Genomic DNA, 24,832 nt, shown 5'->3' on the forward strand with positions numbered 1-24,832 from the left:
TCAGTTCGGTTTACCGTCTGCAGTAAAATTGATAATGAATAATCTTGACGTCTAGTGTAGACATTGACGCGTTCTCAATCTGGGGTAAACTCGGCAGCAATTTAAGTATCGAAGACACCAAACACTGATCAAGAATGCTACATTTCGTTCGTTGTTACTAGTAGTATGACAAGGTTCGAAGGATTTTAGGCACAACCATACATTGCTTCAACGTTTAGTCATAGATTCCCAAAGTGGGTGCTGAGGACATCTGAGGGTGCGTTCTAGTTATTTTATTTTTTTATTTTCAATTTAACTTCTTAAGATTCAAAGATTACATGCACAATTACACTTGGAAATTTCGATAATAGAAATAGTTTACCCAAATGGGTCCCTGAACAAAAAAAAATTGTGAAGAGGGGCGGTGAGCCGAAAAAGGTTGGGAAACTATGCTTTAGGTCAACAGAATGTTAAAGAGAAATGTAAGGTGATAACTTCCGGATGAATTTCAATAAGAACGCAAAGGACATACACTATCTCCCCAGATAGGAAAGCAGAAAAAAAAAGGAAATTAGGATAGCCACAGATCGCGAAATAGCAGAGCGATCAAGGCGCGGTACGAACTATGGTTCGTGCGCGCCCCTGCAAAAGGTCCGAGAAGCCGAACAAATAAATGCTAAAAAGAGAAACAAAACCGACATTATGTGGCATTAACATACAAAGTATGTCAGACCCGCGGTCCGGAGGCATAACATAGTATCGCAGCATTCGCATACCCCGCCCGCTTTTGCAGTGACCAGAAGGAGGAAGATCAGAGAAGAGTTGAAAAGAGACCGATCCCAAAAGTGGTGAATAGAGAGAGGCAAAGGGGCAGGGAACAGAAGGGAAGAAGGACAAAAGGGGAAAAAGAGGGAAGGTACGGCCGTCGAATGTGTTCAAGTAGAACACTAAACATGAACGGGGGAAGAGTCAGAGAGATGGCGGAATGATGAACGCAGGAAGGTGTATGCTGTTGGAAAAGGAGCAACGGGGAGGAGGAGAACGAAAGACGAGGGTAGAACGAGAATCGAGGGAGCCGGAGAGGAGCGTTTACGCTATCCGTAGTCCCCCGAAGTCCCGTCCCATCGTTTCGTTCTCCTCTTCTCGTGTGTGCACGCGGTGCGGCTTAACGCAAAAGGGCCCCAGAGCGGGAGCAGAGTAACAGAACGCGCAGGAAAAGGAAAGATCCGAGAAGGCAGCCGGTGGCAAAACGAAAAATCGGCCCGCATATAGGTATCGAGCCGGCCTGCGACGACGACGACGACGACGACGACGACGACCGTGGCGGCGGCACCGGCGACGACGAGGATGAGGATGAGGACGACGACGACGACGACAACGAGGACGACGCTGGGGACACACATATAAAACGAAGGGATTCCTTGTGTCTCCGCTGCCTAGTGGTCTCCCGATCGGCTACTGCTAGCGATGGCTGTAACCATCTGTTTGATACAGTATCTTCAATCGACCTATTGTACAATATTAAATTTCACCTACGATGTCATTTGTTTCTTTATGATTATTTCCATCATTTTTATCGGTTCTCTCCAATTAAAATACTCAATTATTAAATTTCATTGATATCAATTTCGTAGTGGTTAATTTTATTAAACAATTATAGATCTCACGATTAAGAAGATTCTAATATTAAGAGTTGGTATTTTAAACTGTTTTTAATTTCCTAAAACATTGTAAATACAAAGTTCCGGACACTGGAATTATTAAATTATTTATTCCTTGTCTTCTCTAATGTTGAGTAAAAACATCTGAAAATTTGTTGAAATATTTAATCCAATAAAACACAACTTTTTTATGGAAGATAAATACTAATAAACATAATTGTCACGAATGATTGCATATATTCATACCCTTAGTGCTTAAATTATAAATAGGAACATTAAACAAAATTTATTTCTTTTAATAATTTTATTATCTCGAAAATAAAGTAAAAGCTTTGTCATGTATTGTTTAGAATTTTCATTTATTATGCTTTCCAGTTCTAAATAAGTTATAAGTGCATAAATATTAAAATTTTCGTAATTAGTAAGTCACTTAAAATTTTGTCTGTCGCACATGCCCAACACTACTCAACAACTTCGCGCCGCTCTTGCAACTTTACGTTTACTTTTGCGTTCGTTGACTACTGGTGAAAATTTATATGTGCGTCCGAGATTCCATAGATAATGGTACATTAGTACAATATATTATTTTATATTGTCAAACAGGTAATACTCAATTAACAATGTAGACATCAAAGAATTACTGGTGTAGAATCTTGTAGCAAATTTAAAATATTTAACTACATTAATAAAACATAAATTTTATCATGAAACATTACAATTGCAGAAATTTATTAACCATATCAACAGTTTTACATTAATCATATTACCTTATGAATAAGTGATTTAATTAATAATCAATTATATGTATAAGAAACTCTATGTGCAATATTCTCACAATTATAAATATGAACATATTTGTATCATAACAATTATAATCACCTATTATGTTATAGTACGGTCATTAAAGAATATATTATGTTGTTGTTTTGTTTATATACACTAAATATCCTTTTGAAGATAAAATGCCACGACACTTAACATGAATTTGATATCTTGCAACCCAATGTAAACTAACATTGGTATCGAATATTCTGTTTAATTCTTCCTTAGGAAGAATTTCTGCAAGTAGGACATAAAAATAATTGCCACAATAATCCATATATTTTACTTTTAATAAACATAATAAAAGAAACTTACGGCCAGGATCATTGTGTGTTAACAACTGCACATCATTTTCTTTAGTGAATGTCTGTAAAGCTGGTGGTACAACACAACATGTAGCTAAACTAATTTGTACAATGTTAGGTTTTACCTATGCAAGAAATAAAAGATACGACATGTATTTGATATTGCATATGTAATCACAGAAATAATATGAATTATCAGTATCTTACATTTGCCCATTGGAATAAGTCAATAAATTCATTTGCACTGATATCACTTAAGCCAACGCTTGACAATTTACCAATTTTAACATACTCCTCTATTCCAGTCCATAATTGTTTCAATGATGATAATAAATCTTCAGAACTTTCTTTGCCTGAATAGGCAATTACCAGAGATTCAATTGCATTTGTATTTAAAAAACTGCAAACTAAAAATAAATATTTATACTTTAAAAATCGCAAAAGTATATTAAAGAATAAATTTTATATATGATTATATTCCACAATAAACAATAAATCGACTATAACTTAGTATAAAAAGCAATAAGGTAAGATTTTTGTACCTTGATCTATAGTTTCTTTCAATAAATTCACATCAGGTGAAGACATGAAAACTTTCACAGTTATTTTAACTTCCTCTCTGTTGATATCTTGCAAAGTATTATCTTTTTTTCCTTTAATCTAAAAATGAAAAAATTTGTAAGAATTTCGCAATACATTAAAATAGTAGAATTTTAAAATGAAATAAGAAACATTCATATGTACAGTTACCAGATTTTTCTCACCACTACTTTCATTGTCTCGTAGAACAATTTTTAATGTTTCGGTTAACTGTAAAAATATTTCATAAATAACGTAAATAGTGACAGGACATTTCAGTACTAAAAACGACATAACCTCAAGAATTACAATTCATTTTATTTTTAAATAACATATATAAACTGACCTCATCTGTAGGATTCTGGCTTGCTTTTGTTTTCGGCTCGTTTAAGGACAGTATATTCCCCGTACATATTAATACGTTCTGTGACAACATAATATGGCACAAAATTTAAAGATATCACTGAAGTGTGGAAAAGATGACTGAATGAAGGCGTGACAACTAATATCGTAGATCGCAGTCATGGGATTAATTGCTCATAATGGGTTTAATCCTAGATGACTTGTCTAACTAATAGATAACTTTCCGCTTTATGATAACGGTATCACGTCAAATATTCCCACGAAGATAAGTAACACGTACAGATATATGTACATATTACTATTTGGGACTTCCTAAATGTCTTAATGACACATAAAATTTAGCATAACTCAATCATACGTAAATTCAGTAGATTCTTTATATTTATTTATATTGTATCAATTCAAATAATCTTCAATTAGACCAATAAAACATTTCTTAGAAGTGAGTAGTTTTTATATAACACTTAAATAATAATCAATACATGATCTACAATTTTTCTCATTTGTGAGATATTAATTCTAGTGCGCAATATTTTTTAGATGTGTCATGTGTTATCAATACAATGGCTGCGTCACAGCCGATTCTAGTACTAACACAGCCGACTCTAGTACTAGCCGTGCTGAACAACGTGGCAACACCGCTCATGGCAGATTCGGGAGTCCTATTTTCAAGAATAGAGTTTTGTGCTCTAATTAACGTAAGAGTGTTATAATTAACCTTATTTTTTACATAAAACCATACTAATACACAGTATTTTTGATTAATTATGCATAAGGAATACATAAATATCATAACTATAGTAAGTAGAAGTAATATACATAGATGTATATTAATATTTATAAATGTGGTATATATTTTGTGGACACTCTGAATAGTTTGGTGTTGTGATGCATTATATTTGAAATATTTACAGTGGTTTCAAGAAAATATAAGTGTGAAGCATGATAAAACCATCTTTGAACCAAATTGAAGCATTTAAAAATTGATAAAGGTATGTATAAGTTAATAGAAACCTGAAATAGACAAAATTATTTGTATGATGCCAAACAGGCTAAGGGACATGTGGAAAAGAGGTTAGGATAATTCGCTATTGAAAGGAACAATTATGCAGTTAATTATAAACTCGTGTTAGAGAACAGTTTATTATTTACAGTTTTCACATAATCATTTAATAAAATATTCGAAAAAATGGACAATAATTTAAACAAAATACTGTGGTAACTTTGACCACAAATGCATGTATCTGAAAATGCTAAATAATGTGTATCTGATTGAATACTAATATATGTTAATTTACATAAAATATGTTTATGGTTTTCAGATTGCAAAAATTGAGATTCCAAATTGCTGTCATTTATTATGGCTTCCATTATTGCATACATATGAATAAATGAGGTTATCACTTCTTCAGTGGGAACAGAAAGGCCCCCTCTTTGTAAGTGATCAAAACATACATCACCTACAGTTTTATCTTTATCCATCCACAATTAATAATCAACATATATTGCAATTTAATTTTTTAGCAACAGAATGGGACCCATAACCAGATATGTAAATTTTAATGGAATCATCTACAACACAATTGGACAAGCAATTGTATGCAGCTGACGATTGGCAATATAACGAAAAAGCCATAATAATGGTGCAAGAGCTATATCTTTTTTTTTTATTTTTTATTTGTCTTATTTGATCTCTTACTACTTCAAGATTTTTGGTATAAGCACATTCAATTGATTCTGCAATAATATATGCCTTATTAAGTTCTTCTAGAGATTTCTCAAAATGTTTTTCAATAAGACATATATCAGTGGTAGAATGTGGACTCTGTAATACTTTATATCTACTTAATAAATTTTGAAGCTGAGACCACCTAGATAATTTCTTATCAATAGGCAGTACCCACTTTAAATCATTGAATGAAACTTCATTGTTTTCTTGAAAAATTTGTAATTTCATGTGTTCCCTAATCACAATTTGTGTATTTAGAATCAAAAAGTCAGAATTATCATTACATACGAGCATACAAAAATAAATTTTTGAATTTGTTATTTTAGTAGTCCAACAGTCTGAAAATACAAGCTTTTCTTCATGATTATTTATTAAATCCGAGAAATTACTAATTAAATATGAATTTGTAAATTCTTGGACTAAATTTTCATTCCTTTCAATGATTTCTTGATCTCGGTCTACAAGATCTTTTCTTGGTGGTAGCACATGTTTTACAAAATAAGAAGGGAAATTGGGGAAAATGGATGGTACTGCATTCGCTATAAGTCTTGGACACCTCAACAAAACATTTTCCAGTACCACCATTGGGTGATAGAATACCTTGGAACCTTTGAATAGCACTTTCTGCAAAATGCAGACTGCAAACGGCAGAATATTTTGTTGGTGTCCAATTTTTACAAGGAATAGCCGCCATCTATTTTTGCCGCAATTCCTCATCTTTGGGGAAGGAAAATATAGATATATAATTACTATCTTTTAACGTACTATCATAATTTCCCTTACAATTGGGAACACAACAACGCCGTGGCATTATTAATAAACATGAAAATTATAAACAATTTCTTAAAATATAACAAATTATAAACATTTCGGAGGATTACAATAATCTACACATTTGAAGGATAGGCGGGAAACTGAGAGGCCGGTAGAGGGAGACTGAGTAGCCGGGAGGCCGGTGAAAGCGAGAGGTCTGGGAGGCTGATATGGTAGGTTGGGTTGGGTATATTCCATAGACATATATAGACGGAGCATGAACTGAGCGGGGGAGTAAGATTCGTAGTAAGGGGGTGGTTAGTTATAAATCGGATAACTTCGTTCCATTACGGTGCTATTCGGGTATACAATCACGTTACATACATGTATGCTATAAGAGATGAAAAGAATATACTTATTATACGTTAAAAATTCCGTATGTCATGTAGTTTGTATAGATATATGAATAATAGTAGTTTGTATAGAAATAATAGTACGGCACACAGCCCACCAGCCATTAATAACGAGCCGAATCCAGCCGAATGCATCCGAAGCTAACCGACGTATATCTAACGACCGCTGTCTTTTCCCCTCCAATCCTACGGTCCCCTCGCCCAAAGTGGCAGCTAATGCTCCGTTTATATATGTCTATGGTATATTCAAGCCGGACTCTCGCATTGTTGCCATTTTTACCTTTAGCACGGCTAGTACTAGAGTCGGCTGTGCCAACGTGTATCGGTCATTGTTCAGTGGTGCCATCGTTGTCCATTGAACGATTGGCGAAACAATCTCTCCCATTATAGCAGCAACGTAGGGAAACCGACCCTGCTCGACTGCGCGAAAACCGTCGCATAAGTTTGTTCTTCTCGCACTTGCGGTTCTCCTCTTTTACGGCACATCCTCGTCTTATCTATGTTTAAGGGGTCCCTGGTTGCGGTCGGCAGGATACAAATTGCAGTAAATGGGATACCACATAAACCGTATACCGAATTATTCATTGATGTAATAAATAATTTACACATTAAAAATTAATTTCTTTTCCTAAACTGGTTAGTATATTCATCAGTACCCCAAAATGCATTTCAGGTTAATGGAACTGCGAGAATTGTAGAATACGTGAGATGGTCGGATGAATCTGAACCCTTCATACAGTATCATGTTTTAATTGTTATCATTAGTTGTTGATTATTTCGGAAGTAATCAAGGGATGGATTGAATTACGGAATTGGTCGACAGATTTTCGGAGGAGAACGTGAGTTGTAACATCGCGGTAGAAGTAGATTTTATTACGACGACTCGGTGGGGAACTTTTAACTTTCTCGTTTAAACTTGAACGTTGGTGTTATTCAATTCGGTCATTCTTTAAATTAAAAGTTGCGCCTGTTCTTCTTCTACTTCAACGCTCCCTGGCACCATCTTTTTTTATCACTCGCGTCTCGGCGAAGTGATACGCAACCTCCAAAAACAAATGAAGTCTACCACAGCTCACGTGTTAGCATTCTGTTAGGACAGATCATTCTTCCTTGCTCTTCAGTACAACGCAGTTGTTTAATATCGTGTGCATCGTGTGTTTAGAGTTTCATGATGGCCCCTAATTTATCACCGGTTGATAGGGGCCGTATATCCGCGTTTTTCGAATCTGGTTGGACCGTCCAACAGATTAGTACATTTATTCCCTGCACTGAGAAGACAGTGCGACTTTGGATTAGGAAGTGGAGTCAAGGAGGTACAGTGGCATTGGAGAACCACTGTAAGGGCTTGAAGTTACCGAGGAGAACCACCGTGTTGCAGGACAACATTCTTATCCAACAAATGGATGAAAATCCTTCTGCTGCCGTGGGAGACGTTGTTTCGGCATTAACCCTGCCGATTTCCGAGTGGACCGGTAGACGCCGCCTCCGTGAGGCCGGCTTGAGATGTTATCAGTCCGCTCGGAAAATTGCATTGAGCCAAAGTCATAGCGATGCTCGCGTTGGCTTTGCTCTGCAACAATCAACGACATCCACGGAAGAATGGGATACCACCATTTCGATGGACGAGAAGGTATTCTGCTCGTCAACCGACAGAAGACCGTACGTGTGGCGACCAGCCAATCGACGGCTTGATCTGAGGTATGTTATTCCTCTCGAGCGAAGTGGGCGCATCACGTGTGCATTGTGGGGTTGGATCAGTGCGCATTGTCCTGGTGAACTGATCGAAATGTCACCACGTATGAATTCGGAGGAGTATGTAGACATTTTGGAGAACATATTCCTCCCAAATCTCCGAGATGTATACTCCGAAGAAGAAATGCCGACATTTCGTTTGGTTCACACCATGCAGTGGTTCGACCACCATCCGGAGATTTCTGTCCTCGATTGGCCAGCGCGGTCTCCCGATGAAGAACACCGGGAGAGGAAATTTCGGTACTTCCTCCGAGGCCCCAACTTCGGCTCCTTAGCGCCATAGCTCTCACATAGCCTTGCAATGACATCATACCTAACCTGTATGCAAGAACATTATTTCAATTGCTCCTTATTAATAAGTTGTTATTAAGATATGTGACCATTGATTATTATAAAACAGATCAGGAGAAATTTTTTGGTACTACAATATTTGTGTAAAAAGACCATTTACTATCTATTTTGCAAACAACAAATTTTTGCTTTTTCATTTGCGAATATCTCATTTCTTCGGTATGAAAGTGTCACGAATTAATTGAAGAGATTCTCCCGATGAAAATGCGTCTAAGTTCGAGTGTAACTGAACAATTTTTACTCATACGTAATGTTGCGAATAAAAATGATATATTATTGGAAATAGTCCGAATGATGTCGTGTTTGGACTCATTTCCACCGGCAGAATCTCCTCAGTTTATTCGTGACACTTTAATGAATGTATACTGAAAATTATAAAAGATTAAATATTCAAGCATGCGTATTGTTCTATTCCTTATCTGTTTACATTGTATTTCGATCGTCGGTCGTTGGTCTTTCACGTTTAGCCCTAGGCCTCTCGGTGTTAAACAGCGCGTTTATTCGTGTTGGCCAAAGTTATTCGAAGGTTTGTCCGAAACTTATGCATCAATAGGACGGAGGAACAAAAATCATAAGTTCCAAACTAACAGTTTTAAGACTAATAAGTATCCTAATAATTATTTGTACGGACCGAAAAATTGTATCGACTAGGACCGCTAAAAGTTTAGGGTTTCATTTAAAAATAGGGTGCGACTGCATTTTTTAGTTACATCGATGTATTAAAATGCATACACTTAGCCCCATGGTTTGCTTCACTCGATACCATTTAATTTTGTCGTGTGATTAGTCAGTTATAAATTATCATTTTATAATCATTTCATTTTTTGAAAGATTTCTGATGACTGCCTCCCATTTAAATAAAAAGTAACTTTTTCCCAATTATAACAACGACTAAAATTGTTATTCGAGGTTTTATTCGTAGGCTTCGAATAAATCTTCGAATAACTTTGGCCAACACGTATAAACGCGCTGCTAAGCGCCGAGGGGCTGAGGGCTGAACGTGAAAGACCGGTGACCAACGATCGAATTACAGTGTAAACAGATAAAGAATTGAATCTGAAATTAATACGCTATAAAAACTTGTGTAATTATATTAAAACTGAAAAACCGGTCCCAAATTGTCGTCGTACGCCCCTGAACGATGCACAGTTTTTACAACTCAAGGGTATCGAGTGACAGGATTAGAGTACCGAAACACATAAACTTTAGGGTCGGTCAGGTTATGGCTAACGCTATATCTTTGAAACAACTATACTCGCTATACTGACCTGGAAGATCCGCCGAGCGGTGAGGATGACCCGCTGGCAGTCAGTCACGTGATCATTGCGCGTTGGTATTCCGACTGTACTATACGAGACAGCTGACGTCTCGGAAGTGCGCTGATCTGTACGTATGTGGGACGACGAACTGAGAACGTTTTATAGGAAGAAAGACAGAACGGAAGATATGGGACATATAATGGTGTATCTGGGATGTCTACGTGCGACAATAAATGCTATTTACCTTGCATATGACTGAAATATGCAAGTAAATTGCAAATAAAGCGTGTCCAAGTACTTATGCAACTTTAACATAATTTTCCAAAAGAACGGTTGAGTTGCGATCCATGGTTCCTTTCAGACTTTTTATTTTCGTGGCGAGTAGAATACGATGCAATAATGAAAAGTTTGACCTTGAATTTCAAGGTCACGGTCAATTTTGCGGTCGCTTTCTTTTGCAAATCTCCATTGATCCAAAGGTGTGTAATAACGCTATGGTAGCCGTGACACAGAATTTTCAAACACCCTGCACATACAGGCTCAACAACAGGTCTAAAATTTATTAAAGAATGTGTTACCAATATTTAGGTTTAGATTGACATTTTATAATAAAATTTGTAATATTTCATTATAAAACTCCGTCCAATATTTACTTCCACGTTCGCTAGTTACATGCTGTTACAAAATTCGTTAAATCACATTTTTAAGAGCAGAAAAATAAAAGATGTTCTTCTAGTTATTGCTATTTCTAAATAGTAGTGTTTTATTTATTTACAAATCTTATCAAATAATAATATTACATAACTTACTGAATTCATTGCGTAGTTGCAAAATTAAATACCGAACAAAAACAATAAATATTTGTTGTATCTATAAATTCTAACTTTTAACCATGTAATTCTGACATCTCGATGACATGCATTAATATGCCACCATTAACATTTCAGTATGTTGATTTATAAATAAAACACTTTGTTTCTCTGTTTTACTGAAAATGTTCTATCGTATATTTATAATTGTAAAGAAACTAAAAAGTTTCGTCTTGAAATTTCGCGCATGTATACTATAACCAATCACCAACGTGGCACCAGTGTGCCACGTGACCATGCTTCCGCACCGCGGAAATGGCTACACTCCCCTTGCCGCAAAGTAGGGGTCTATGCTTCGTCCCTTTATTCCTATGTCCATGATTGGTACCAATTCACGCATGCGTTTTCACAATTACCGCATCAAAATATGATGACTGCTATCAGAGATAGCAAGTATATTCCAGTATGTTGTACGTTTGAAATGAAAAGTGTGCTCCAGGAACGTCCATAAAGCCGTATAAAAAAATTTTTTTCACAATGTATTCAACAAAAACACCTTCCTTAAGAATTGATGAAGCAGATCTTAAGTGTAAGAATGGTTGTGGATTTTATGGAAATGATGAATGGGAAGGTTATTGTAGCAAATGTCATCGAGAATTTTTACAAAAACAAAGATCTCAAACAGAGTGTAATGTTTATGGACAAGGATACGATGCGTATGTCTATTTATTAAATTATAACTTAATAATATAATGTGACATAGTTCATAGTTTGAAAAATTTTTTCAAATCTTATTTATAATGTCTGTATCATGTAGTAACAAATTGTGTAAGTGTAGTTGGTATAGTTTTAATCGAACTCGTAGGTACTCCAACAGTAATACGAGCTTGCACCATATTATAAATTAAAGTGATGATATTATTTATATTTGAGATTTTATAATAAGGATAATTTTCGAATTACCAATTGATAAATTTAATAGTTTAAGAAGTATATTATCAAGGACCATTACTATAATTATTATTATAATCAGCATTATTATTAATGTTGTAGTAATTCTTCAAATAGGAGCACAATTAATGCTCAACAAAAGTATGAGGAGAAGAAAGTACAAGAGAAGAAATACAAATTATTGAACATATCTTTTCGTAAACCAAGTACAAAAGGTACATATTTAATTTATTGCTTTTTATATTTATGTTCTGTTTAAGTTTTGATTGATTTCTCATGTGACTCATTTAATGAGCAAATGTAAGATTCATATTTCTTTTTACGTTTTATTTAACAAATTTATATTATATTTAAGTTACATAGTTTGAAAGTTTAAAAAAAAGTTAAAAGGGAAATGAATTGGAAATTATTATAAGATATTATTTTCTACGAGAAGCACAAGGATATCAAGAGTTACTGTATGAAATAACAAAAGATAACTCAGATCTGGAAAAAGTGAAAGCAGAAAATCGTGAACTAATAGGAATAATTGCTAAAACATCAGCGGAAAGAGATGTTAGAAAATGTATGCATTCTTTTATAATTGAGATACTTCAAAATAAGGATGTAAAAAGAATAGAAGAACTTTCAGAGATTACACAGAACTTTTATCAAATATTTGCTAAGCGTTTAGAAAATAATGTCAAATATGCAGGTACTGTTAGAAATTTGTTACTAGTTCGTTATGTACTCAAATAATAAACATATTGATTATTTAAAAATTATTTTAGATATGACACCAGAAGTTAAAGAAAAATTATTGGATTACGTAGAAAGATATGCAATGACTTTACTTTACAGAATTCTTTTTTGTCCTCCTTTCACTAGTGACGAAGAAAAAGATTTAGCAATACAAAACAGGTATTTTGATATTATTTTTTTTTATATTGTAGCCAAGTCTAAATTTCAAATTAAGATAACATTTTTTTACAGAATTAGGCAACTAAATTGGGTTAGTGGAAAAAATTTAGAGTGTAGAATACATGAAACCAGTTCTGAAGTTAGGGAACTTGTTTATACTTCCATAACAGGTTTGTACATAAAATATATATTAGATTATTAGTAAAAGTTTTCAACATTACTTTAATTAAACTATCCAAATTGATATAGATTTATTAAATATGGATTCTGCAAAGGCTCCACAAGAGAAACTTTCTTGCATTATTTATTGCTGTCGGAACATATTTTTAATGCTTCAGTTATCTGTTGGTGGGCCTGCATCTGCAGATGAATTTCTTCCTGCATTGATCTTCATTGTTTTAAAAGCTAATCCTGCTCGTCTTAAGAGCAACATTAATTTTATCACTAGATTTTGTAATGCAAGCAGATTAATGACAGGGGAAGGTGGATATTACTTCACAAATCTGGTAAAAGTTGTAATAATCATTACATTTTATTTTATTATACTTAAATTCATATCAAAAATTTAAACTGAAAGAAATATAATAATTTGCAGTGTTGTGCTGTGTCTTTCATTGAAAATTTAACAGCTGAATCATTGAATATGGATGAAAAGGACTTTAATGCTTACATGTCTGGAGAACGAGTACCCGCGAACACTTGGGAATCTGCCTTAATGATATGTGAGGTACATACTAAATACTTCAATTCTAGTGTATTAAATTAATTCTCTTTCATATAAGGTCAATGTCCCCATTTCTAATCATGTAAGAGTTTCGCTATCGCAGAGATTGATTTTATTATTTATTTATGCAACAATCGACAAAAAAACTTATTAGATATAAAATTTAAACTTCTCTTTATAATTGCATTTCAATAAAAGTATTTTTAAAAACATTTCTTCGCACGGCTCTTTACGACAGTCACACTTATTAAATTTATTTCTATTAAAATGCTGTCATCTACTGATCAGCGGGCTGTAGCATTTTGTACGGAAATACTGAACTAATTTAATTAATTTTTTGTATAACTACTCTATTATTTAACTTTTTACATTAAACAAAAAATATACGTTCTAAGCAGAAATCGGGATGTGATTAGAAATAGGGACATTGACCTTAACACTTCTCGATTCCTTGTAGAGTTTGCACCTAATGTGTGAAGACATAACACTTCTTGATGAAATAAAAACTAAAAATACAGAAATACTCAATGAGACATCAGACTTAAAAGAAAAAATGTTACGATTTCAAGATGAAATTGAGTTAGAAGTAAATACAGTTTTGGAAAGAACTCCATTGCTGATCACACATAGTCAAAGACTGCCAACCAATCTGGACTGTGAAGATATCGAAAGTTATCAGTTGCCACCTCCAATTGTTCCACAAGTAAATCATTTCTTATAAACAAATTTATTTCATTTACTTCTGCAATATTAGTGATATAACAATTTGTTTTAGGTTTGTTCTACCATAGTCAATAGTTCCTCCCAACAAAATGATGCGAGAACCTCTTTAATCGATGATTGTGTGACACCATCTCCTACTTTTGATTTTCCATCTTTTATGGGTGATGACAGTTTTGATGTGAGCAAAGCAGAGGATGAAACTAGTCTCATAAGTTTAGATGCACAGTGTGATTTCGATGGCCAGCAAGAGAAGTCTACAAATGAATTATTAGTACCAACTCGTTTGCATTTAGCTTCTGTCACAGAACCAGAAAAGGAAGGGTATCATGGATTTACCATTCAGGGTTCAAATATACCTACAATTCCTTGTAGTACTGGGGATTTGTCCCTGAATTCTACAGAAGCTGATTGTGAAAATTATACAAACTATTTTCATAACGTATAAAAACATATTATTTAATGAAATACGAATCTTAAAGTATGTTTCACCTTTATGTGCAGAGTACACAATCTCATTAATGAAATAGAGTGATTGTAACATACAAACGTAATGTAAATAACTTTTACCGTTCTGGTCATAGGCCAGGATATTCTGGGCACGAGCGTAGATGACTTGTTTAGGCAGTGCAGCACAATGCAGATTACGCCATCTTACTGCATACGAAATATAAAAAATATTGTCTTTTGTTAGAGTACAATAATTCATTTGTGTAACATCAATTTTATGGATTTTTTTGGTAATTATTTACAAAGAGGCACACCTCAATAATTTCAATGACCTTGAAATATGTTGTCAAGGTCATCATTATGAAGAACTTTCCTTGCACATGTTACCACCGTTCGGCCTGAGTTTCCGAGATATTTGCAAAAAATTTTAGTTACACTTAGATTACGAGTGCACTTCATTCTGGCGTAGGCGGTGTATATAGCACAACCTAAACCTAACTCATTGCTGATGATCATTTTTAATATCAATAAAAGAGAAACGTTAATGGGTTATAAGTAGTGATAGGATTTGGAACGCTTCGAATTGCTTCAAATCTGTACGCGGACGAAAACTTCGAATCACTTCGAATCTTCAAAGTTTAAAACTCTTGAAAGTCTTGAATGGTCTTGGAAATCTTGAGCGTCTTGGAAGTGTTGAGATTTTTTATAGGTTTTGCAAGATTAATGAATATTCCATACCTTACTGGCTTTTTGATTACTTTTATTCTAGCAGTATTATTGACATAAGATATGAAAGAATAATCGAAAATTTCGAGTTATAAATACATTTGTTGTTTTTATTATTCATTTAATTTTTGTGTGGGGTGGGGGGACTGTAAGAAAGAAAATGTAAAAACATTGAAAACATTTCCTAATGATTGAGACATAATTTATGAAAAAATAAGTTTACTGCTTATACATTTTACTTATTGAATAACAAAATTGTATTTAAACTTAATACAGCGTGGGATATAGTTAAAGGGAAAATACCAACCAGTGGTGATTTTAAGAAAACAGTATATATAAATTATATTAACTAAATAAAACGATTTTGACTAATTTATTAAGTATTTACATAATATTGAATTTATTACTTTAATCTATTAATACGTTATTATTTATTTATTATTACATACGTCATTAATATATTATTCGTTTATTGCTTCATCTTTAGTTGCAAATAGTAGTTTAATTAAAAGAAAAAAAGATTCAAAAGCAGGAAGTATAGTTTCGCATATGTAGTAAAAGAAATAGATTAACACATACACCTTTGGATAAAAGCTTGTGTTACTAAACATGTAATAAAACCATTATTATTTATTTATCTACAAATGTAATTACTACTATGAATAGTCCTATCACCCAATGCTTTTTTCTGTCCCACGTTCGCAGGGCTACGTAGCTCTGTTACCATTTTAGTGTCAATACCCGACGTTACCGATAAAGCATGAATTCTGAGTATTATCACCGACTAGGTATAGGATAGACCTATCATCTTATGGGACTTCGTGTCTCATGTTCTGAAATACCGATAGTGTAAAAAGTCAGGGATTTTCTGCTGCCCTCTACGTTATGAGAACGGTGAATTTGTGAACTACGTTAAATCTAAGAAGGGACCATGGTCGTGAACGGATTCTCTTCCGTCCGTTGGCTGTAAAGTATACGTATTAGAAAGGAGTCTTGGGTTCTAATCCCGACGGACTTATATTAGTTTTTCTTCGCGTACAAAAAAGTTATTGCGTTTAATATTGTTTTTATGGATATGTATATGTATTATTATGTACATTTGAGTAAATTATTTTATTATTCCATTGTTATTACAACAGTTTAACAGTGACAACGAACGCATGCATATTTTCAAATATCGGACTAATAGTATATTTTTATTCTATATTAATACATATAAGTGAGTAGTACGTATCAAAAACGTAATCGAAGCACAGATTTTTATTACACCACAAACATCGCATAAAAGATATTTCGTTATATTGACATTTATATTAATTATGGATGTTGCAAGGAAATAAATATTATTGACATTATGGAACATATAACGAAATATCACTGTAACACTTTGTAACGACTAAGTCATTACGACGTCCCCGCGTGACGCCAGCGTGGCACCGCGAGGCAACTACCGTCGCGGCCGCGAGATGGATACGCGCGCCTCGCGGTTCTCGCTAATAAGACTGTGCCTCGCGGCTACTAATACCGCGACGCGAGGCACAGTCGGCGCAGATCTCGACTCCCTGCGAACCGGCCTAAACCGACCTCACTCGAGCTCTCTGCTTTTTGGATCCACCAAGGTACTCATTCGCTCGGACGCTGTCCAAGCGCATGAAGGTAAACCTTCAACCAAAGGTCCTTCGACAGTGTAGGTGAACCCCACTGATCGGTCCATCCTGACCCCTCTCCCCCATAGGTCATCACCTAAGGGGGCAGGGACACACCGGGTCTTCCCCACCCGACCTACGAAACGGCCACTGGCCGCCCCACGGTTGAGGACACCACCCCACCACAACGCCGACCGGGCCACGGAGTACGGACCGCCGCGCCGCCGACTAGACCGCCGGACCGACCAGACCGCCGCTGCGCCGATCAACTAGACCGCCGCCACGCGGACCGACTAAACAGCCGCGCCGACTAGGCCGCGTTCACACCGCCGCAACTGTACCGCCGAGTACACACCGCCGTCGATCACACTAGAGATAAGCATAGCTAATAAGGACCCCGAACATTGTAACCCTTGCGAGCCCAATAAAACCAGCTTGTAAGCCGGGACTTGACTAAACTCATTCGTTCGACCCCTGGCAGCCGACTGAGCTGGCCTCCTTCCTCCGTCCAGCTGCGACAGTCGTCGCAACTTAAAAAAGTTTTAAAGTTCCATTTATATCATTGTCCTGTGAAAATGTTCATACTTCCAGCAACATTCATTTTCCAATCAAAGAATTTACAGAATAAGGAAAAGGAATCTAAAGTAATTTTCAGTAGTTCCATACATCTTTATCTCGAATACTTTTCTAAACCATTCAAAGTACTAGACATTTTTACACTTTGAATCTCATATCGATTTCTAAAATAATCCAAGTTCGATGTAATATAGAACGTGGTTTTTGTCTTCAGTTTACAGTACTTTACCGATGACAATAATACCGATTGCCCAGGCCTCACCACGAGGAGGTTGCTGCGAGTGGAGGCCCAAGGCAGGTAGATGGAATCACAAGTTCTACATCTACCCACCTTTCAGAATAAACCTTATAAATAACTTAAATCTTAACTATGTAATACTATCGGTACTAAACTCCCTCGGCGGATGACTTCTTTCTTGAGCCTAAACCTATAGAAAACTAAGTTCCCTCGACGGTTGTCTTCGTTCTTCAGCTTAGAAGTAATATTATCTTAATATTCTAATTAATACGAATTAATGCTATTTATTAATACAAAATAACTTCAACTAAACGCATCGTAGTCGCTAATACTCAAACGAAAGAGATAGAAGGAATGGAAAAAGTTCCATCGATCATTTCGTTTACGCACCTAATATTCTATATACCAAGCAGTTATTAAGTCTACGATGAACTACGCGTTAAACTACAGTATGAACAAGTATCGCGATGAAAGTGTTGTCGCCAGAACCTGGTTTAAGAAAATAGGAAAGACGGGCGACACCTCGCTAACCCGGATCCATCTTTTACTGTCATGGAGCTTTAGGCTGGTCACCTGCGTACCAGACCCGAACTAAAGGAGTACACAAGCCTGGTAGTGCAAGCGAAATTCTCTGTTCCATCTACTCCGTACCCTTGCACGCACGAATCTTTCTCCAAATCCTACTTACCAGGCAAAGACTAAACACGTCCGATATCTGTCTTCTCAATAGAAACCAGCGGGATCGACAAACAGTCTTAGTGTACAGACCCACTGCCCGTACCCCAAGTCTGTGTAGAGAATCAACGAGCAAAATGAATTAATAATAACTTGGTATGCACAATGGATGGTCACAATTTAAGTCTATTAATAGATAGACTAAAATTAATAATAATAATTATCATTACGATGTGATGATGAATATGAATATAACAATATTAATAATGAATATCGAATTATGATTTAAGTTTAACTTACAGTAACTTAACGCAGTGATAGACGCACGCTTTGAGTTGGGCCTCACGCGTCCTCGGGCCCCGACTGTTGAACAGCTGTATGCAGTCAGGGCGGGTCCCGCTGCCCTGGAAGCGGGACCGGATGGACCTCATCCCGAAGCAGGGAAAGCCCGCAGACTCTCCGTCTGCCTACAGGCCGATATGCCTCCTCGACGAGGCGGGGAAGCTTTTTGAGCGAGTGCTCGCTTCCCGCCTCTCGAGGAGCATGGCTGGAGGTGGTCTGGCAGACTGCCAGTCGGTTTCCGCGAGGGCCGGTCGACGCTCGATGCGATCGACCACGTCCGTTCCCTCGCGGGCCGGGCAGTTTCCGGCGGTGGTGTTGCGCTGGCGATATCTTTGGATATCGCCAATGCGTTTAACACCATCCGTTGGAACACGATCCGGGAGGCACTCTGTGAACACGGAGTGCCTCAGTATCTCCGGGTCGTGCTGTCGGACTACCTGGCCGATAGGCGGATCGAGTACCCCGGCCAAGGGGGCTCGATCCAGAGACGGAGGGTCAACCGAGGCGTGTCCCAGGGGTCCGTACTGGGACCCCAGTTATGGAACCTGGGATACGACTCGGTTCTGCGCGGGCCCCTCCCGCCCGGTGTGAGTGTCGTCTGCTATGCAGACGACACTCTGATCATCGCGGTCGGGAGGGAATGGATGAGGACCATCCGGTTGGCAGAGGTGGGGGTGGCACTCGTTGTCGCCCGGATCCAGGCACTGGGGTTGCACATCTCGCCGCAAAAGAGAGAGGCGGTCATGTTCCATGGCCTGCCTCTGTCGCGGCGAGCCCCTAGTGCCTGGGTCCGAGTAGGAGACGCTTGCGTCCAGATCGGGGACCGGATGAAATATCTGGGCCTCATTCTGGACAGCCGATGGCGCTTCGAAGTTAACTTCGACCGCCTGGCCCCCCGGATTCAGGGCGTGGCGACCCTCCTGGGTCGTCTTATGTCCAATCTCGGGGGACCAGATGAGAAGGTACGCCGCCTATACATGGGGGTGGTGCGGGCCATGCCCCTGTACGGTCATCCCGTATGGGCCCACGACCTGGTGGCCGGCCGGCGCTGCCGGCTGCTATTGCGGCGCGTGCAGCGCCGTATAGCCATCCGGGTCGTGAGGGGCTACCGCACCTTCTCGCATGAGGCGGCGGTCGTCCTGGCGGGGTCTGTTCCCTTCGATTTCCAGGCGGAGGCTGACGCCGATGTATATCGGCGTCTCCAGAGCCTCCGCTGGAATGGGACGGACCCGCCGGACGACGAGGTCGAACGAATGAAGCGCCAGGCTCGACGGTTCGCTCGCGAGCAGTGGCGGCGCCAGCTGGTTGACAGCGGCGCCGCCCGGCAGCGAGCCGTCGGCGCGGTCTTGCCCGTTTTGGACGGGTGGCTGGACCGCCGGCACGGCAAGCTTTCCTACCGGCTCACACAGGTGCTCACCGGACACGGTTGTTTCGGTGAGTACCTGTGTAGGATAGGAGCCGAGGCGACAAGCGAGTGCCACCAGTGCTGCGCGGAGGTAGACTCCTGGAAAGCGGTGTCCTCCTTCTGCGAGACTGTTGTCTCGCGGAAGGAGGACGATGAGCGGGATCGCGAAAGGCGCGATCTCGCTCGCCGCGAAAGAAGGAGAGCGAGGCGGAGCCGTGGACGTGGTCGGGGGACCCGCACGGCCGGCTCTGCCGACGTCGACGGGGGGCAGGTCCCTCCGTAGGCGTCCCGCCTCGCTCTCCTCGCAGGCTGGGTCTGCGGGGGTGGGGCGGGCGCGTGTGTGCGGAGCCGTGGGGAGCCGGGGCTTATGCCTTGGTACCTCCCGGCTCCGTACACACGTTCGCCTGCCGGGGCCGCTGATGCAGTTGGGGTGGGGTACCCAACTGTATCCAAAGCGGCCCGGGGTGGGGCCGGTGTCAGGGTGCAGTCCTCTGGCACCGGCGTAGTGGTGAAGGGGGGTGACCTGGGTATAGGTCACCCTTGGGGGGCGTTCGATCGCCCCCACGGAACGGGCTCCTCGAGGGGAATCCTCGAGGAGCACAGGTGCGGTGGTGGCGATGTGTTCGTTAGAGATCCCGCCACCACCGGTTCCGCCCGAGAAGGTTGTCGTAGGGGTTTTAGTGGGTGCGAGTCCCACACTACCTCGGAGTCCTACCCCTGGACTTCGAGGTGTGCATAAGGCATTTCCCCTACGTTATAAAAAAAAAAAAAATGGCCACTAACTACCAATGAGCGCCAATGGTCGGTGATGCTAAAAAAGGAGATTAGAACTTATTAATCGAGTTCGGATAAGAGAGGGAGGACTCATTGAGCACCACTGGTCACCAAAAAAAATCCAACCTGCCAGTGTCCACCAGTGGTCAGCAGACGTGAAAAGACCTCCACGAGGTCCGCGGACGCGAGTGAACTGAGGTCTTCGTTGCGGGCTCGTATTTATGTGATCGCGGCAATCGCGAGCTTGCGCGCACAGATGCACGGACAAGTGCGCGAAAGTTGAGCGCACTGGAAACTCGAGCGTGCCATAAATTATTTCTCGATTAATTTATTATTTCTAATAAGGTAATTGTTATAACAATTACCTCTCTGAGGAATATTGTTAAACATTCTGTCAGTTGTCTTATAATGCAAATTGTTATTGTTTATAACAAATATAAATCGAAATATACAGAAACTTTCAAATGTGCAATGCACATAAAACATACAGTAAGTCAATATTTATGTACTATATTTATGTCAATATTATGTCTTGTTATGGATTTTGTATGTTTTATGTGCATTGCATATTTTTTTACCACTTCGATCTTACTCCAAGTGTTTGAGGTTCTTGTTTCCGCAAAAAAATAATATGCAAATAACATGGATCATACAAAACGTATAATGATATTAAAATGAAACTAAGATGAAATTTGCCGCACCTTCATTACGATGCATGAAGAAACTAAGAAACTAAAATAAATAAAATTGTTAAACACATACATTCGATGTAATATGAACCTTTTCTAACATGGAATTGGTATTCGAGGTTGAAAGTTCTTTTTACAAGTTAATGTCTAGAAGGACGGCCGAAAACACAATAGGCAAGGTCTTCGTCGATGGCAGTAAGACGTTACAGGAAATCCGCGGGTGGTTGTCCTGCAAAAGACAAGAGACAGTTTTATAATGTCCAGACTCGCACACCCTCGGCATCGTGGCCAAGTAGCCTCGAGGCCCCGAGTGGTGTATGAGAAAAAAATACAGATGTTGCTCTAAGAATATACGAAAAGAAACACGACCTCCAAGACACTTTCCCATGCAGTTTTTCCTTCCCAAAAAGTATTGACCATGAAAGAGTGGGGATCGACCTATTACGCCACATCGATCCTAACGAGGGAGGATCAGTTCAACAATATCAGTCGTCCTTTCCGAACGGTGCCCTTTGCATTCTACGAGCAAATAGAGTTCATCTTCGGAAAACTAAGTTTTAGTTTATTTAGCGATTACGTAGTGATTATTTAGTAGTGTCGCGTATGTCGTCGTTATAAATAGTGCAAATTAATTATTGTAAGTCTTATTAATTATTGTAGGTTTTATTAAGTATTGTAGATTTGATTAATTATTGCAAGTTTTATTAAATATTGTAGATTTTATTATTTACATCGTGTTAAAAATTAGTATAAAAGTTAGTGTTAAATAGTTTTAAATTAATTATTTTGAGTGTTAGTTTTGTGTAACCTATAGAGTGTTAAACCCAACGGAGGAACAGCTCGCGGGTCTACTTAATCGCGCAGTGTGTGAACATTTTTCGCGGTCGGGACAATCGCGCAGTGTGTATGGACATTTTTCGCGGACGGGACAATGGCTCAGTGTGTGTGGACACTTTTCGCGGACTTCTGTGGTGTACGTGCGTGTGCGGATTAATTTCATGGATACTCGTGGACAGGACAATTGTGATACGTGACAACTAGAGGGGGCATTAACCCTCTCTACTCGATAATATTCGTAAGAAGATATTTACATTTCTTGCGAATTTTATGGAGTAATCAGAGTTAATGCGATACAGGTGAATTCGACTCAAATACCACGGGCACAAGTTATCGACCTCTTCTACGGGGTAAGTAAACAGCTGTTCTACCGACTTTTCCTGCACATCGTTGAGTCTTTAAAGTGACTGTACGCCCCTGATGAGCCGTGATCCGCTGACACTCCGTGCGCGCGGATTGCCATGATTTGGGTCAATTTTTAAACGCTTATAACTAACAAACGAAGCATTTTTCGCAATTTCGTTATTCTTGATTTTCGTCTTATTTTGCCTCAAAGAATCACCCCTTAAATTTTTTCCCACTAGTTGTCGAACACCCTGTATATCCTAAATTTGGCGAGTACAGTGAATGTGGGTATGCTATCATACCTTCGAATAGTAACATTGACCAATTGTATTTCTTAGCTAGGGTAGTCTTCTTATAAATAGCATTTTCTATTACTCATACAATTAATAAACATTTTATAATTGGACAAAGCAGTATCAATGCTCTTAATATTCAATGCCTATTCTGGAGTCCATTGTGTATATGAACCTCTATAGGCAATATATTGAATACATATATGATGAATGAAACGTTAGTAGAGGAATGTGAGAACCTCCGACTTCCTCCTTGCACAATAAATCAATGTATCACACAAGGATAATAAAAAATGGTATCCAATGAGAATATCATTGAAAAGCTTGATCTAATTTCATATTTTATAATTTTCTTAATGACTGCATTCTATTAAATTAATAAGTACCCAATCTTTGTTTTTCAATTTTTCTTAATACAAAGTTGAATCATTTTTATTGCATATTAAATGAAAAAGAATCAAAGGATATTGGCCTGTTAAAAGAACAGCAACTAATAAATTTTTTCGTCAGGATTTTGAGGATAATTATCCCGTGTGCGCGGGAGTTTTTTCATTAGGTATTTAGTAAATTAGTGTAGTGAACGGGAAGCACCTGTCGCATTTTTTAACATTCTCGAGAAAATTTGTTAACATGAAATAATTAATGTTGCGAATGATAAGTACTCAAATTAACAGTGGTACTTTGTTTAGTTTCAGGAATCGTCGTGGGATTAAATTACTAAATTATCAAAATAAAATATCTATAAAAACGTGTTATTATACCCTTTTATACTTACTATATGTGAACATATTCTTTTGAGTGTCCTTTTCACGAATCAAGGTATCATCTAGTTACGGTTCGCTAATTTAAACTTAAATCAACATCTGAAGATATCTCTTTGTGTAAAGATCATCTGAACATATGTCTCCGCTTGAAGAATATGGGATGATTTTTATTATTGCGAAGATCACATGGATATTTTTCTTCACGTGACAATCATCATGAGGCCCGTGCGAACTTAAAAAATAACTCGTCTCGTTGCATATGGGTTGACCGACTGGTAGGCGGTGTTAGTGTGTGGGGGGTGGGGGTCGATCTGTACTCAAAGTAGCTTTCTGGCAATAAATCGTGGCAATCGGCATTACGCTCGCTAAAGTATTGTAAATATACCAAGCTATTAATATTTCACTTTCCTCCTGAATTCTATAACAGATTTAGTATACGGAATTGATCCGTATACTAAGGCTGCTTACCGATCCCTCTGGATTCTCCGGAGAATTCAGGCATCGGTTGTGTTTTGCCTTTTTATTAACATTTAAAATCTCTGAAGAGATTCAATTCTACAATACAAGATGATATAAATTTCTAATCACATTACATATGCTCATTGAGTAATCTTATAACAAAGTATGTTCATATATATCTACTGTAGTTTACACTTAATAATAGCTTAGTATTCGGTGCGTGAACGACACGATGAGTGGCAACTCTATTCCGATAATCCCCTTCGCTCGAACGTATGTCTTTGCGTTGCGATTAATTTAAGTTATGTGTGTGTGTGTGTGTGTGTTCGACGCGAGTGTACTAAGATTTAAGTCGATTATAACGAGACAAATTGTAAAAGGTTGATAGACGTAGAACTTGTGATTCCGTCTATCTTCCTCGGGTCTCCATTCGCAGCAACCTCCACGTGGTGAGACCTGGGCAATCGGTATTCGATAAAGTTTTGCAAAACGCGGATAATACCTAGCCAATGGCTGCGAACAAGTTATTATTAGATCACTTTG

At 38.1% G+C, this 24,832-nt stretch overlaps 3 protein-coding genes across 3 annotated transcripts; 1 reads left to right on the forward strand and 2 right to left on the reverse strand.

Annotated features, from left to right (window-relative positions):
- Positions 1 to 2,553: 2,553 nt before the first annotated feature.
- LOC107191840 (glutamate--cysteine ligase regulatory subunit) lies at positions 2,554 to 4,026 on the reverse strand. The gene is made up of 6 exons (XM_015581012.1): positions 3,693 to 4,026; positions 3,512 to 3,577; positions 3,310 to 3,427; positions 2,975 to 3,174; positions 2,778 to 2,892; positions 2,554 to 2,699 (listed from the first exon to the last, which is right to left on the reverse strand). The coding sequence occupies exons 1-6, from the start codon at positions 3,780 to 3,782 to the stop codon at positions 2,554 to 2,556; spliced, it is 735 nt and encodes a 244-aa protein (XP_015436498.1). The 5' UTR covers positions 3,783 to 4,026.
- Positions 4,027 to 5,204: 1,178 nt separating this feature from the next.
- Positions 5,205 to 6,249, reverse strand: LOC107190617. Its single transcript, XM_015579487.1, is given in 2 exon segments — positions 5,205 to 6,017; positions 6,019 to 6,249. Coding segments are annotated over 2 exon segments (1,044 nt in total).
- Positions 6,250 to 11,312: 5,063 nt separating this feature from the next.
- Positions 11,313 to 14,742, forward strand: LOC107191755 (rab5 GDP/GTP exchange factor). Its single transcript, XM_015580896.1, has 9 exons — positions 11,313 to 11,491; positions 11,829 to 11,941; positions 12,163 to 12,420; positions 12,497 to 12,626; positions 12,699 to 12,796; positions 12,876 to 13,132; positions 13,222 to 13,353; positions 13,808 to 14,053; positions 14,126 to 14,742. Exons 1-9 carry the CDS (start codon positions 11,313 to 11,315, stop codon positions 14,516 to 14,518), a joined length of 1,806 nt encoding a protein of 601 aa, XP_015436382.1. The 3' UTR covers positions 14,519 to 14,742.
- Positions 14,743 to 24,832: the final 10,090 nt, after the last annotated feature.

Source organism: Dufourea novaeangliae, unplaced genomic scaffold, assembly GCF_001272555.1.
Source record: "Dufourea novaeangliae isolate 0120121106 unplaced genomic scaffold, ASM127255v1 scaffold13, whole genome shotgun sequence".
NCBI classification, from domain to species: Eukaryota; Metazoa; Arthropoda; class Insecta; order Hymenoptera; family Halictidae; genus Dufourea; species Dufourea novaeangliae.

Excerpts from the sequence above, each read along its gene's own strand:
- LOC107191840 (XM_015581012.1), bottom strand. The coding sequence starts at position 3,782 with ATGTTGTCACAGAACGTATTAATATGTACGGGGAATATACTGTCCTTA. Across the intron at positions 3,578-3,692 it reads GCCAGAATCCTACAGATGAG|TTAACCGAAACATTAAAAAT; the intron begins GTCAGTTTATAT and ends ATATTTTTACAG. Across the intron at positions 3,428-3,511 it reads GTGAGAAAAATCTGGTAACT|ATTAAAGGAAAAAAAGATAA; the intron begins GTACATATGAAT and ends TTTCATTTTTAG.
- LOC107191755 (XM_015580896.1), top strand. The coding sequence starts at position 11,313 with ATGTATTCAACAAAAACACCTTCCTTAAGAATTGATGAAGCAGATCTT. Across the intron at positions 12,421-12,496 it reads AAATAATGTCAAATATGCAG|ATATGACACCAGAAGTTAAA; the intron begins GTACTGTTAGAA and ends AAATTATTTTAG. Across the intron at positions 12,797-12,875 it reads TGTTTATACTTCCATAACAG|ATTTATTAAATATGGATTCT; the intron begins GTTTGTACATAA and ends AAATTGATATAG.